Consider the following 15,171-nt stretch of genomic DNA (forward strand, 5'->3'; position numbering starts at 1 on the left):
GGATTATACAAAGGATAATTTTTGAGCACTTGAACAGAATGAAGTATTACTAAGAGCCAGTAAAAGCTCACCAAGAACAAGTCCTATCCTCAAACTTACATTCAGGGTTGAAAACCGAATGTCTTGATTGGTAAGTAGATTAGGAGAATATAAAAACCATATGAATTTTCTGACGTACATAGTGACCTGCGATCACGTGCGGGCTCCCGTTGAGGAAAATGTATAGGATCAGAGTAAGGCAAGACAGATAACTGGTCGAAAACGTGTGTCTTCCAACACTAATTATTAGTAAATCAGTACTACTAAGTAGCAGGCCCCTCGTGGAATCCCACAGGGCTTTGCTTGGGCCAGTGTTGTCATTTATAACTCCAATGTAGGAAATAGAATTATTAAATTTTCAGGTAACAAAACTCGGAAAATACTGCTGACAAGATTAATAAAGGAATCAAATTTCAAATTGTTTTCTACAAACTGATACACTGGTTTGAGTGCAACAAACTGACATGTGCTGTGCCCCCTCACGTGGGTTCAGATTATTGCCTTAGGGCAGGATGGGCTGTCTGACCTGGAACAGCTCATGTGAAAAGACATGGGGCCAACAGTGAGGAGAGGCCATGGGGGGAAGTACAGCACTGGAAGTCAGTCAGACATTGGTGTGGCCTCAGCTTTCTCTTGTTTGCTGTGTGATCCTGGGTAAGTTGCTCAACCACTTTGAACTTTAATTTCCTATCTTTAAATAGGAATAATAATCATTTGCCAAGCATTTGAATTTGTAGAGGCATCGTATTTTTGTGGGATTAACTTTTTGTTTTCTTTTTTCCCTTTATTTATTTCCCCTTCTGCTTCTTCCTGCACAAGCTTCTAGTTGCTGTATGTTCACAACTTCTGGAAATAATGGGGCAGAAAGAAGAAGAAGAAGAAGAAGAAGAAGAAGAGGAAGAGGAGGAAGAGGAGTAAGAAGAAGAAGGCGGCATTTAGGATCCCTGGTGGACTGGTTTTACAGACCCTAAAGCAGAACACCAAGAGAACTGACAGGATTGGAGGGATGAATGAAATGTTGAGACACAGCAGAGAAAGACAAGCTATCTCCCTTCTCAGGATAGAAAGGGAAGTAAGAGAGATTGTGGGCGTGTTAGAGTGCTGAGCCCTTTCTTTCCTGCCTGCCGCCTCTCTGATCTCTATGAGATCCCAGACAGGGGCCAAGGGTCCAGAATGGGAAGGGCCAATCAGGCCCATCAGGAAGTCAAGAAAAAGCCACAAACCTGGAGGGGCCTCACTGACAAGATTGATAACCTTTGCAGACTGATGACCAAGCACCGAGCAGGTTGATATCTGCTGACATAAATAAATCAAGGACCATATTTTTTTCTACTCTCCCTGCTGAAGAAATCAACTAGCCTGTTGAAATGGAAGGAATCGAACTGGTTAAGGCAGCATGAGAGATTAAAACAGAAATTGGACTGAAGAATTACTTATAAATTAAGATATATGTCTTGAACAACTAGATTTGTAGTCTAAAATTTATACACTCCCTGCCATGTAGTAGATCAACATAATAATAGGTACTCCTATTCCTACTATAATTATGTTATGTGGTTGCTCAAGTGGTCAACATTAACTTTTATTTAGACAAGAGTACTATCCAGTTCAGGAAAGGTAAGGATCTCACTGTTATCAAGGGCAACACGTAGAATCCACTTTGAGTACATTGTCAAGAGGGTTGATACTGGCTCCTGTTTTGATAGCAAAGGGTGAATCACATGTGTAGTGAGGAGTCAGGCACTGAATGGTTAAAATAGCCATGGTTGCGGAAACTGAATAAGGAAAAGCTGAGTGGAGAGAGATGATAGCTGTCTTCAGATATTTGAAAGGCTTTTTGTGGAAGATAGAATGTCCTTGTTCTGAATGGAAGCTGATGGCATGAATGTTTGATTCAATCAACAGAAAGAGGAAGTTTCTCATAGCGAAGTGTTCATCAATGCTAAGGATTCAAACAGATGTTCAATATTCATTTTGTCTGGAATGTTGTCAGAGGATTCCTGTGTGCAAAGGAATGTGGTCCTGGCACTTTCAGTTTTAGGATGATATATGAGGCAGGCAGAGGCAACCGATATTACCAAATTCCAGGAAATACGCGGGGTGCTCTGTATTGTTAGCTCACTGCCTGACGACCCCATGAGTTAAACATTGTAAGTATTATTACAAATCAGGTTTATAGTTTACATAGTAAACTACCAGACTTCATAGTGCTGATAAATTACAGGAACAAGTTTTGAACCCAGGTTGTTTCATTAAAAGATCATGTACTTTCCTCTTCACACTCTATTTCCCTAACATGCTCTTTTAAAGAAAAAGAACAAATCCTTAGTTTGAGGACAGAATTACCAAAATACACAGATTTTACTAATGTACTGATTAATGACAGGCACTGTCTCCAGAAATATTTTACCTATGATTCATGTAAACATATAGAAATAACAAAAGATACATTTATGAACGTTGTAATGTATAATAGCACACGTAAATACACATGGCTTTTAGACATTAGGTACATTTGTTTCAGTTACTATGATGGTTAATTTTTTTTAAGTTTATTAATTTATTTTTAGAGAGAGAGAGGGGGAGAGAGCATGAGCCAGGAAAGGGCAGAGAAAGAGGGAGAGAGATATAATCCCACTTGAACTCACAAACCATGAGATCACGACCTGAGCCGAAATCAAGAGTTGGCTACTTAACTGACTGAGCCACCCAGGCACCCCTATGGTGGTTAATTTTATATGTCCACTTGACTGGGCCATAGAATCCGGATATTTGGTCAAATGTTACTCTGGATGTTTCTGTGAAAATGTCTTTTAGATGAGGTTAACAGATCAGTAGACATTGAGTAAAGCACATTCCTTGCCATAATATAGGTGGGCCTAATCCAATCAGTGGAAGGTGTCAACAGAACAAAGACTAACCTCCTGCAAACAAGAAGGCACTCTGCCAGCACGCTGCCTTTGGACTTCCATGGCAACTCTTCCCGTGAGTGTCCAGTATGCTGGCCTACCCTGAAGATTTTGGACTTGTACCTCCATAATCATGTGGGCCAATTCTTTAAACCTCTCTTTATATGTGTATATACATCCTGTTTGTTCTGTTTGTCTAAATCACCCTAATACAGTTATGTCTATTTCCTTGTCTGCCCTTGTGTTTCCAGCTTTAAAATTCTGAGTGGAACAACCAGATGTATGAGTTTGGGAGCAGCTCACGCCTCATCGAGCCTTCAGATGAGACCACAACCGTAGCCAGTCTTGGGAGACACAGTGGGCAAAGCTGCCCTCAGATGTCTAAATCTGGGGACTGTGAAAGAGTAAATGTCATTGCTCAAAAGAAAATTCTATGAGTAGAACGTAAATGTCCTCGGGACATTCTGGCGTTAATAGAGACCGATTTGAATTGTGCAGTCCTCACATCTCTGGGTCTCATTTCCCTTTCTGTCACAAGGGAGCGCTGGACAGAGGAACTTCGGTTTTCCTTAAGTGCTAAATTCAACATCTCTATTAATTATACTGTTTATTCATCAAAATAAACATTGATAAAAGTCATAAGAAGAACACACCCTGGATTTTCAGGCCTCTGCATTTGGTGGCAGCATTCCAGCTTCCTTTCTGCCAGGAGCTGTCTGTGCTCAAGTCCTGCTCTGCTGCTGCTGCTTCTTTTTTTTTTTTTTCCACCCCAACAGTTTTCTATCACCAGCCAATCAATGTTATATAAATTTTTTGGCACCTCTTTGTGTGGCCTGTGCATGCATACGTGTGCATGCTCACAGTTCAAGTCGGGCTGAACTCTGGATGTGTATGTTGCCCTATCACCGGGAAGATTTGCCTCCAGCATTTCACAGATTAACTCCCGCAGTTCACAAGGGGAAGGGAGCTACTTTCCAAGTGTGAGTCCTTTTTTTTTCCCTCTTCTCATCTCCAAGGAGGTGTGTCCGGATCTTTTTGCCAGTCGGCTACTTTGTAGGAGCACTGGAATCCAGGCAGTGGACTTTCCCCAGGGAGCAACCGGATTTGCTTTGCAAATCGATTCTGCTGAATGAAATGTCATGGGAACACGTTCCCAGCCCCCCTGTTAATATCTCTTCAATTTTCCTATCTCTAAGTCCCAGAGGAGCAGTTCTGGTAGGTGGGTCTCAGCCAAAACTGTGCACCAGTCTGCCACTCGTTCTAAGTTTTGCTTTCTCGGGATCTCTATGCACCCACTTTCAGCCCCCCGAGTCTGTTCCTGCCTGCTATCACACAGTACCCACTCCCCTTTCAAATACTTCTTTCCAGAAGGGATGTGAACAGTTCAAATTAAGGGCAATGGCAAAGAGTTTAAGTATTATCACTCTATGGGTTATGGAGAGGCATTTAATGAAGAAGACTAAATTCTAAGCCCAAAGGATGAATCTCTGTTTGTGGCACTGAAGGCGGCAGCAGATCAGGGGCAGAAGGCGGTGGGTGTATTTGTCGTGGGTGCGGTGGTGGCCACTGCGACTGCCGCCTTCTCGGCCTCTTCTTAAGTCCGGTCTTCATCCTCCCTGGAGAAGGGTGTGGTGGGAGAGCATCCCCTTTCCCCCGCAGAGACCAGGGGATGCGGCGCCGGTATGGGGCGGCCGAGGTCGTTCGGAAGACAGACGGACTCCCCCTTCACTCCGATTATTAGAAAGAAAAAGAACAGAAGAACGAAGAAAGAAAGACTAGAGGAGAGAGGTGAAAGAAAGGAAAGGCAGAGACCAGGGAAGAAAAGGACAGAGAAGAACAAGGAAAGGGGAGAGAAGGAAGCCGGCGGCCCCAGAGCTTGGCGCAGGGACCCGCTGGGCTGGGGACACGGAATCCCAGCAGGCGGGCAGATGCCCACATCGCCGCCGCCGGCATTCCGAGCTTCTCTTTTCTTTTTTTTTTTTTTTTTTTTTGCGCAGAGTCTCCCGAATTCAGGGCTCGAGGCTTTCTGCTGACCTCGGGTCTGCCCCGTCCCCTCCCCCGCCTGGGAGCAGAGCCCGGCCCGACGCCAATCGCCCACCCCGGCCCGGCCCCCGCAACTTGCGCCAGGGTGCCCGTCGGGGGAGCGCCTCTCCCGCCCCGCAGCCGGACTTCTCCCTCTCTGCCCCGGGGCAGGCGATCCTGGGTGGGGCGGCCGCGCTTTGGGGACGGCCCCCGCCGCGGAGCGTCGAGACTGGGGCCGCCCCAGGGCCGCGCGGGGCCCGGCCAGACGCCGCGCGCCGCCTAGGCAGCCGCACCTGAGCCCCCCGCCCCCCCACAGCTCGGGCCGAGCGGACTGGCGCGGGGAGCAGCCCGGGCCCGCGGGCGGGGGTGGGGGGGGGTGGGGGACGAGAGCCCCGGCGCGGTGACCACGTGCCGCCTCCCGCGGGCGGGGGCGAGGACCTGCCGGGTCGGACCCCTCCACCCGCGCGCGGCCCAGATCAGCCCGCGCACCCAGCACCGGCTCAGGGGCAGCCCCGCCTGCCCTCACCTTCTCGCCCTAACTTTTCTTAAACTTGTCTGGAAGGAGGAACCTGCCGCCCTGTCCGCCCCCTAGCCGCCGCGATCCGCACTTGAACTCCGCAGCGCCGGCCTTCCACCTTGCGCCGCCCCGGGCGCGGGCGTGGAGTGGCTGCCGGGAAACCCCGATGAACTCTCCAGAAAGTGCGTGAAGGAGGGTCGGGCAGCCGCGCGCGGCTCGGCGCGGGGCGCGCGGGGTCTCCATCGGGGAGCTCGCAGCAGCAGAGCCGGGGAAGAACTGTGGACCATGACCGTGCGGCCCCTGCGGACCTTAATGCCAACATGTAAGTCTCACCTTTCAGCTGAGAATTCCTTCACACCTTTACCTGTATCTACCTCCTCCCCCCCCCCACCCCCCCACCTCAACTAAATGATTTTGCAAGGACTTCAACTGCATTGACAGAATAAACCGGTTTGTCTTCAGTTTGACCCCCGAGGCACCGAGGAGCGAGCAGGTATTGCCAGGCGGAGCTGTGACTTGCGTGTGCGGCTTCCTTTTTTTTTTTTTTTTTTTTCCAGCGAGAGGTAAACCTCACATTTGGGCGGTGTAAAGCGTAATAAAAAAGGGCAGGGCTTCAAGAATGGGGAAAACGTGTTTTCGAGTCAAATTAAACAAGGAGTAACCGGCGTCGCTCCTCCATCCAGGGGCCTTGCCCTGCCAAGAAAGAGCGCTCCTGGATCAACACCTGGGGGCTTGGAAGGTACTGGTTATACCGGGAAAATGTTGACTTTACACATTGTCACCCTTGACTGTAGAAGTTATTCTTGGATCTTTGGGTTATATGAATGGTTTAAAAAAAAAAAAACGCGCAGAAAAGTTTCTTGGTTGTCTTGTGTAGATTAAAAAGTAATGAAGGACTATGTCATTTTACGGGATGGGATGTGGGAGGCTTCTTGTCTGGAATTAGAAGCGGGGGATATAGGGTTATGAAGGGTCAGAGAAACCTAAAAGGTTTTAATTTTACGCAATTACCATCGAAGTTCTGAGGTTTCTCCAAGCGACCCCGCGAAAGGGCCGCTGAGCGCAGCCTGGGCCTTCCAGAATGGAAAAAAAGGAAGATAGTTCTAAAAAGGCCCTGTTTTTGTGTCTTACTGAGAAGCTGCCTTTTCTTGTAATATGTAATTTTCCCTCTGATGTTTTATTTAATCTTGGGCAGATACGCTGACATTTTACTCCCTTCCACTAACATCCAAGAGTTTCTAGAAGTTGATATTCATCCTTCCTCCTCCAGCTACCGGATCCTTATGTGTTTCCATCATAATTTCCTCTTTAGCTTAATACCTGGGTAGAGACTCGCGCCTCAGGCCCTGTCTTTCCCTTCCTTGCAACTTCTACCCAGCATTTTTAAAACAGGAAGTGTAGTACCCACAAGCCTAGCCCTCTGCCCCTGTGTTCCTGGTGGTTAGCAGTAGAATTAGAAAAGAACTACTTATTTTTATTAAAAGTGCGTGTGCAGTAAATCCACACCTGTGAATTTTAGGGTTTCATTTATGCCAGTGGATTCAGCGAGGTACAACATGAAATAATTTATTTTGAGATGCAGCCAACAGGCTCACAGGAGACTTGTTCTCATATACAGGCGACGCATTTTGAATGAATGTGAATTTGTGTTAAACTTCAGTTTTTCCTAAAAATATAGGAAGGCTTTTAACAGCAGATATTTGTCTAGCTTCCTTCAGCTTTCCTAGGTAATTTAGATCTTATGGGAAATGAAATAAACGTATGAATACCAATTTTTTAAATATAACATGAAACTGATCCACAGGTATTGTAAAAATTTCTCCATGAAATTATTTACTCCACTTGAATTCCACGTGTTTAGAAACTCTTATGTCATAGAGAGTCAAAATATGAACATTTGATCACATAAAATATAGTTTAATACCCTGATTTGAGTTTCTTTATGGAGCTATTCTGTCTGAAAGTTTTTCCATGTCTTGCCAGATCAAAATGGTTTCTTTTTTCCATTTTGCTGTTTATAAATCATATGGAATGGTTTAAGATGATCTGATTCTTTTTAGATATTAGTATGTCAGAATATATGGAAGTAATACCAACCTTTCCAAAGTAAACGTTCTTACTGTCTTGTTGAAAAATGCTAAAATGGGGAACACAAACGATATTATCTTTTAAATTTTTATTTTAATGGGTTCAAGCACACAAACTAAGGTATTTTCTGCCTATTCTGTGGGGGGAGAATGTTAATATATTCTTACATTCAAGTTATGAAGTTATAGATTTCATAAATATATTTGGAGTTGTACTGACTACATATTTTTCATATCCTAAGAAATTTAGTAGATTTAGCAAGACTTGTGTTAACTGATCTCAGGCTGCATGAAACTCCTGTTCCATTTATGGCTTATATAAATTACATGACACTGTGCTTTTCCAATGTGAATGGTGAATGAGGCTATTGTCTCTTGGCTTATGGGAAATATTAGAAGCTTGTAGTTTTACTGCCTAACTGGACACGTCACTCTGATTTCTGGAAATAATGATTTGAAAGAGAATCAGTTTATACATTAAAAATAAACTGACAACTACTTCCTTAAACTTGACCATTTTTCTAACTGCCCATCTCTTCCAGAGTTTATATTTCTGATGGGATGATTAAAAGTTTCTAGAGACTATTTAGACTTTAGACTAAATAGAATAAGGCTTTGTTCAATGTGTGTGGCATGCTTGGGCAAAAACCTGTATCTTTCCATTTCATTTCTGGTGGGATAGCATTATTGCATTATCTATATTGCATGGCATTAAGATGCACACTTAGTGCCTGGGGTGACAGCATGTAAAGGACATTTCAGTGGTAACTAAAACACCAATAAAACTTGAGCCTGGTTACCTGAGTATCATCTCACTTTCATTTAGAAGCATCACTCAGGATGCAATTATTTGGAATGCCTAGGGCATTCAAGATTACTGTATTTAAAATATTTATAGTGAATATGACAAAAGCTTAGCATATTTAGTATAGCATTTGTAAAAAGAAACCACAAATTAGGAAGAAAAATATTCCTATTGTGATTGACAACTACAAAAACAATTTGAACATGCCAGTCCAAATAAAGGAAACCCAAATGAGATGCTACTTCTACCAAACTGGCGATGACTAAGGCACTCATACTGATGGGAGTGTCATGAGATAAACATGGATACACTTCAGTGTAAATGTGTGTGGGTGTGTTTACATTTATTTGGAAATGATTTTAAACTGGGATGCCTGGGTGGCTCAGTGGGTTAAGCTTACAACTCTTGATTTCCACTCAGGTCGTGGTCTCACGGTTCTTGTGTTCGAGCCCAGCATCAGGCTCTCTGCTGACAGCGCGGAGCCTGCTTGGGATTCTCTCTGTCTCGCTCTCGCTCTGCCCCTCCCCCACTCGGGCATGTGCATTTGCTCCCTCTTTCCCTCTCTCTCTCGAAGTAAATAAATCAACATTTTAAAAAAATAAAGCATTTTAAATCTTCATAAAAGTTGCAAGAAGAATACGAAGAGTGCATGTATATTCTTTAATGTGGAATCACTTAGTGTAAATGTTTATCCCATTTGTTTTATTGTCCATCCTCTCCTCTTCCCTCCACCCTCCCCTCTCTGTACATGCACCACAATATTTTGCCTGAATCATCTGAAAGTAAGTTATATATGCCCGGGCTTCAGGGTTTACTTTTTTAATTGAACATTTTATTGAGATAGTTGTCGATTTACAGGCAGCTGGATGAAATGGTAGAGATCCTATGTACCTTTTACCCAGTTTCTCCCAGTGGTAACATTTTGCAAAACTGTAATACAGTATCACAACCAGGAGATTGATACGCTATCCTTTTTTCACATGGAGTGTATGTGTGTTTCTCAGGGTTGCCTTTTAATTTCACCCGGGGTACAAGCCATGGTGCAGTGGATGCTTCTGCTCACATAAGAGTCAAGATTTGTGCAGATTTGAAGAATAAACCTTTCTACCTTTTTGAAATGGGGGTGAGCCAAACTTAATAAAAGAACTTGAGTGATAGAATAGCACTTTTTCTTTTTGTTCATTGCTTGAGATCAGGAACATGATCTTTAACCAAAAGGAGAAATACAATTCTGCTTAGACTTGAATGAACCAAATTCTATTCTTTTCATTCTAGAAGAATTAAGGTACTCTCTTTGCCACTCCTCGCGGTCCTTTGTGAAAAGATTTGACATAGAAATACGGTTGGGATCTGAGGAATAATCTGTAATTCTGACTATTGCTAGTAATGATAGAATTAGTGCCGTGTCAATTTCTCCACTGATTTTAAATTTTCTTCATCAATTTCCCCTTAAGTTGGACTTTTAAGGAGTGAAAAGGTGGAAGACGTTCGGTTTTCTAGACTACAGATTATTTCAGTGATGCGTTTGGATTGAGTCACGTTCATAAGGGGTCATTCTGACATTAACAACAATTCAATAACAGGGTTAGGTTCTAAAGTTCCTGAAATAGGACTCAAACATATTGTATGTTGTGGCCTGTGCCGATTGAAAAGTGGAGCAAGTTTGCAATGGACGTGTCTTGGTTCTCAGGGACAGGTGAATTGGAAGCCAGGTGGCATCGGGATGTGTTAGCTCTCACACCACTGATTATGTGATCTTGGGCAAGTTGTTTAGTATTGTACTTTCTTTTTTCTTGCCTGTGAAATGATAGGTTTTATTGCTTGGATTTAAATTTCATGCTTAGATGGTTTTCAGGTGACAGAAGTCTATGTAGGACTCTCCTTTACTTAAAAATGTTCTTGGTCTCTTCAACAGAACTTTGAGGCTACGACTCGAGTAATACAAGATTGTATTATATTTTTTTGTAGCTCCTATTTAGAACCTTAGTAACCCTGATCTGGATTTTCCGTTCTTGTGAGAAAGTTATTTAAATCTCAGGGATGTGTCTTTGCTAAGCGATCCCCTGAGAAGACACATAGTGCTTTCCTTCCTCTGTTCTATTCTTAATTTGTTTGTTTCTGTTCTTCAGTAAACAGTCAAGTGGATGAAAGTTGACCAGTCATGAGGTTTAACTTTGGTTACGAGTGCTTGCCTTGTGCTGGGTTCCTTTTCAATATGAAGTGATGGAGTCTTGGGAACCAGAATGCATGAAGCCCTTGGTCATTATTTGCAGCTATTGTCTGAAAGGATACAGCTTCAGGATTGACTACGGAATCCCTAAATAAGAACCTGTTATAGCAAAAGAAAGTTGCGTTATGAAATAATACTCAATGTTGCCAAGCTAACAAAGATGATTCCTTAAGGATTTTTTTTAAGTTTATATATTTATTTTGAGAGAGAGAGAGAGAGAGAGAGAGAGAGAGAGAGAGAGAGAGCATGAGAGAGGCAGGGGAAGAAAGAGAGGGAGAGAGAACTCCAAGCAGGCTTCGTACTCTGAGTTTAGAGCCCAACACGAAGCTTGAACTCACGAACTGTGAGTTCATGACCAGAGCCGGAATCAAGAGTTGTATGCTTAACCGGATGAGCCACCCAGGAGACCCTCCTTGAGGATTTTTTAGAGAGCACATAAATTTGAGAGGAGACCATTCTCCAAGTATTGACGAAGGAAAATTGTCATGTGCCGTAGAGATTAAGAGGCTGGGAGTTCTCTCGAGCTGATATTCTCGAATATAAATGGTAGGGCCGGTAGCCAGGTTTGATTGCTCTGTCCCTTTATGTTTCTGGGCCTCAGTTTCCTCCTCTGTGGGATGTGAAGGTTAGACTTCATCTTTGATATTCCCAGCTCTAAACTTCTTTGAATATATAATTGTGTTTGTTTGTTTGTTTGTTTGTTTGTTTTAGAAGCATGCTAATTCATCCATGACCTGAATGGGAAACACCTCATTCATCCAAAATGAATGGACCCATTCTTCCAAATGAGTGAGCCTTTCATGTGATAGAAGTTTATCATCTCCCCTTTTTAAAACACTTACTAAGTGCCATGCAGTAGTGACTCTGTCTTTTCAATGGATGACATCCTATACACAGAAGAGAAAATAGTCTCAGCATTTTAAGGACTTGCCTCTAAAGTCACACAATAAGTTGAGGCACCAGGTTGTAACTCTGTGCTATTCCAAAGCTCACATCCATTCTTATTATATTATTATGATGTACTGTGGCATATTGCTTCCCATAAGCAGTAACATTGCTTCAAATTTCAAATATTTTGGATGGATGTATTTTAAAACATACCCTCCATCCAGAAAACTACTCCTCAGATCTTAAGCTTTACCTGGTTTAGAATTTCTATCAGGAACCAAGTGATGCTAGAAATTCTAGTTGGGTGAATATAAAAACATGGCATGAATATCAGGTACCGCTCAGAATTTCTGGATTAATGGCAGGCATGAGTAATCCATTTCATTTCTGTTCCCAGGTGATCCAGAAGTAGTCACAAAGTCAATTGATTGGTGTTAGTTTAAAACATCCTATGGTCCATTCTTGTTTAAGGCTTTTCTTTTGATTTTACTGTGGACAGAGTAACCATACTTACATTAGAATGCCCAGGGTAGTAGTAACAGTAATAGCTAATATTTGTTGAGCACTTGCTAGGCAAGTGTCAGGCACTGTTCTCAAAAGACATGCTCTAATTTCATCATCCAGCAGCTCTGTGGATTGGAGTTTCTGTTTTACAGGTGGAAAGTTGGAAGTGCAGGGAGGTCAAGTACATTTCCAAAGGGGTGCATAGTTTACAAGTAGCAAACCCTGGTCTAGCTCACTCTGGCGCCTGTTCGCCCTGCTATGTAGGTGGTCTCTAACAGTAAAGGATGGACTGGAAACATCAAAAGAAATCATTTGATGTCTATTTTTTTCTCCTTTGAGTATTTCCTTCCCTGCGTATCTGGTTTTGTGATTAGTATTATGTATTTTACTCCAGATAAGCAACCTTCAGGTAAAGAAGGTATTACTGTGATCCTAAAGTATCTGATTAGTTGTTTCTCTTTTTAGAAATAAAGATTCTCAACTGTCACCTGGAACCATGGAAACTCCCTTTAGAGACTTTTAAGATCAGGAGTTTTTGTTTTTATTATTGTTTTTGTTTTACTGCTATGTAACCATTTTCCTGCTTCATGGCTCTCTTGCTAACCAGTCCTTTTGTGGGCCCTTACGGTGGCTTGCTGCCCCATTCACTGACTTGTCTCTTTTGATGGAGGTGAGTCAATGAAAGGTTTCATACAACTGTTTTAAGCCAAGATAATATGGATGTTCCTGTCTAAATTATTGGTAGGTGCCATTTTGAGTTTAAAGACGAGACCACTGTAGAGTTAATTGTAGTTTCTATAATACTTGGTGTTTGGTAGCCACTTGAAAACATTGATAGCTATCATGTACAAAGTAGTTATTCTTTTTGGATGTTAATGCTTCATTGCTTAATTTAAAATAATTTTTTTAATGTTTATTTATTTTTGAGAGAGAGAGAGAGAGAGAGAGAGAGAGAGAGCGAGCACCAGCCAGGGAGGGGCAGAGAGAGTGGGAGACACAGAATCTGTAGCAGGCTCCAGGCTCTGAGCTGTCAGCACAGAGCCCGGTGTGGGGCTTGAATTCACGAATCATGAGATCATGACCTGAGCCAAAGTCGGACACCTAAGCAACTAAGCCATCCAGGCTCCCCTTCGTTGCTTAATTTTAAGGGAAAGAAGGCCATTGGGCACCTTATTTTCATTTTAAATTGTTTCCATTTGTAACACAGCAGATGTCATAAAACGAAAGCATTTCCTTGAAGTCTACATTTTTGGGAGATTATAGGAGAGGTTGATATAAAAATCCTCCGGGGTAAGATGGGCATGTGACTGGTGATGCTGAAGGTTGAAGCTGAAATTGCTTTATTTTTTGATTAATGAATTTGAATTATCTGAATATTTCCCCACCTTCATTGGGAAACCGCCTATTCTATAACGATTGCTTTTTTCCAATCTCTGCTGAAAACCTGCACTTTGACTGTATTGTCCTACTGCCTTACTGGATGCTGAATGTCCTGATGGTTGCTTTCTTCCATTGCAGGATGATTCACTCAGATCAAATGTGGAACTGTCGTTGGAAATGGAAGTCAAGTTCTCTTCCGTTCTTCATTGCTCTGTGTCTTGTGTATGTTCCTCTTTCAGGTGAGTAAGACCCTTTCTCTTTCAAACCCTGAATTTAAGAGTGGTCACATTGCTTTTAGTTTCAGTGTGCTATTCATTTATTATCTTTTTCTGTTTCCATTTCGGTCCTTACAGGCTTTTACTGCCCGTGGCCTCTCTGACTTCTGTACGAATAGTATGACTTTGATCATTGTTCTGTTTTCTAATGAGTGTATTTCTTTAATCTTTGCTGCATTTCTTTTAGCTGTATTTATTTGTGTAGCCCATATTGAATGATGAGATAGCTACATATCTGACATTAAAAATGTGCTAGCTGTTTCTTCAACCATTGAATAAATATACAATATTCAATTCTTTCTCTTTTCAAGTTTTCATAGAATCATTTATGGAAAGTAAAGACTTTACTGTTTTTATTTATCCTGATTTTCTTACCATGTTGCAGCATGAGATAGGAATTTGAAATTAAGTTTTTAGATCGTGAGGTTTATTTAGCTAGCCTAAAAGGATATGAAAAAGTTAATTTTAATTACAGTATTTTTGGAATAAAAATATCAAATCTGTGTAATTACAGTTTTTTTCTGAACTTTGAAATAAGGTCCTTTTAGTTATGGTTGCAAGCTACATTTTCTATCGTCAGCTAATTGTATGAATGAGCCAATCAGAACCTGAGGAATGGGAGTGATGTTTAAAAGTTAACTGTTTCTTCATTATCTGGTTTTGTTCCTGAGCAAACTGCATTTCTCTTAGGTCCATTTTCTTTTACTCTTTTTTTCTGTAATTGCTGTATTCATTCAGTTTACCATACTTGTTTTTAGAGGAAAATTGTTACTCATATAGTGTTATGTATTACATGTGCTTAATCAAGATTTTATACATTCCATATTTATGTTATATATCTATACATTATAAACAATACGTTTAATGAATCATGAAAATAGATTACTCTAAAATTGTTTATTCACAGGTTAAGAAATTCAACTTATGTTTAATATATAAATATTTCTTTGCAAGCCATCAAGTATTTTAAGAGTTTCAGCTACTCGGAAAATTCCTGGCACGTGGTTTAATGGCCTCAAAACAAAACAGATTCTTTGAAGTTTCTTTTTTTGTGTGTGTATTTGTTTCAATTCCATGATAAAGCCACTCTTTCTTTGTTTTACTTTCATTGCCAAAAGAGGAAAAAAAAACTTGTGAGGAGAACTGAAAATTAAATATACATTGGATTTCTTTGGTTACAGTGTTGAGCTTTTTCTTAGCTTTCAAAAGTGACTCACCAGGAACCCATCACATGATGTGAAGTAAGTTATGAGATTAAAATTAGTGGAAGTCTAGTTACTTTCATTTGTGTTAGGTCATGGCATTTGTCAATTTTCAAGGCTCCTTCAAACCTTAAATTGAGACTTTTATTTTCATGTCAGTGTTTTAATTGATATATCCACACTCATCATTTTAATCACTGGAATAAATGAAATGAAACACATGTTCTCAGACTAATTAAAAGGAGTCAGCTGACTGGGGCTTGGATGAGGCAAGGGAAGCACCTAGGTTGCAGAATTGAAGGAGGCACTCGTT

At 41.7% G+C, this 15,171-nt stretch overlaps 1 protein-coding gene across 5 annotated transcripts in view; it reads left to right on the forward strand.

Moving 5' to 3' along the window:
• Window positions 1–5,250: 5,250 nt before the first annotated feature.
• Window positions 5,251–15,171, forward strand: part of ADGRG6 (adhesion G protein-coupled receptor G6) — a 141,574-nt gene continuing 131,653 nt past the window's right edge. For 4 of the 5 annotated variants that reach the window (XM_047859923.1, XM_047859926.1, XM_047859927.1 and 1 more), the window contains exons 1-2: window positions 5,251–5,809; window positions 13,520–13,620. In XM_047859923.1, coding sequence (XP_047715879.1) covers window positions 5,808–5,809; window positions 13,520–13,620 — 103 coding nt within the window. In that variant the 5' untranslated portion in view covers window positions 5,251–5,807. Of the gene's footprint in view, window positions 5,810–6,147; window positions 6,227–13,519; window positions 13,621–15,171 lie in introns of those variants that run through there. The other variant, XM_047859925.1, reaches the window with a different exon arrangement.

Source organism: Prionailurus viverrinus, chromosome B2 (genome assembly GCF_022837055.1).
Source record: "Prionailurus viverrinus isolate Anna chromosome B2, UM_Priviv_1.0, whole genome shotgun sequence".
NCBI classification, from domain to species: Eukaryota; Metazoa; Chordata; class Mammalia; order Carnivora; family Felidae; genus Prionailurus; species Prionailurus viverrinus.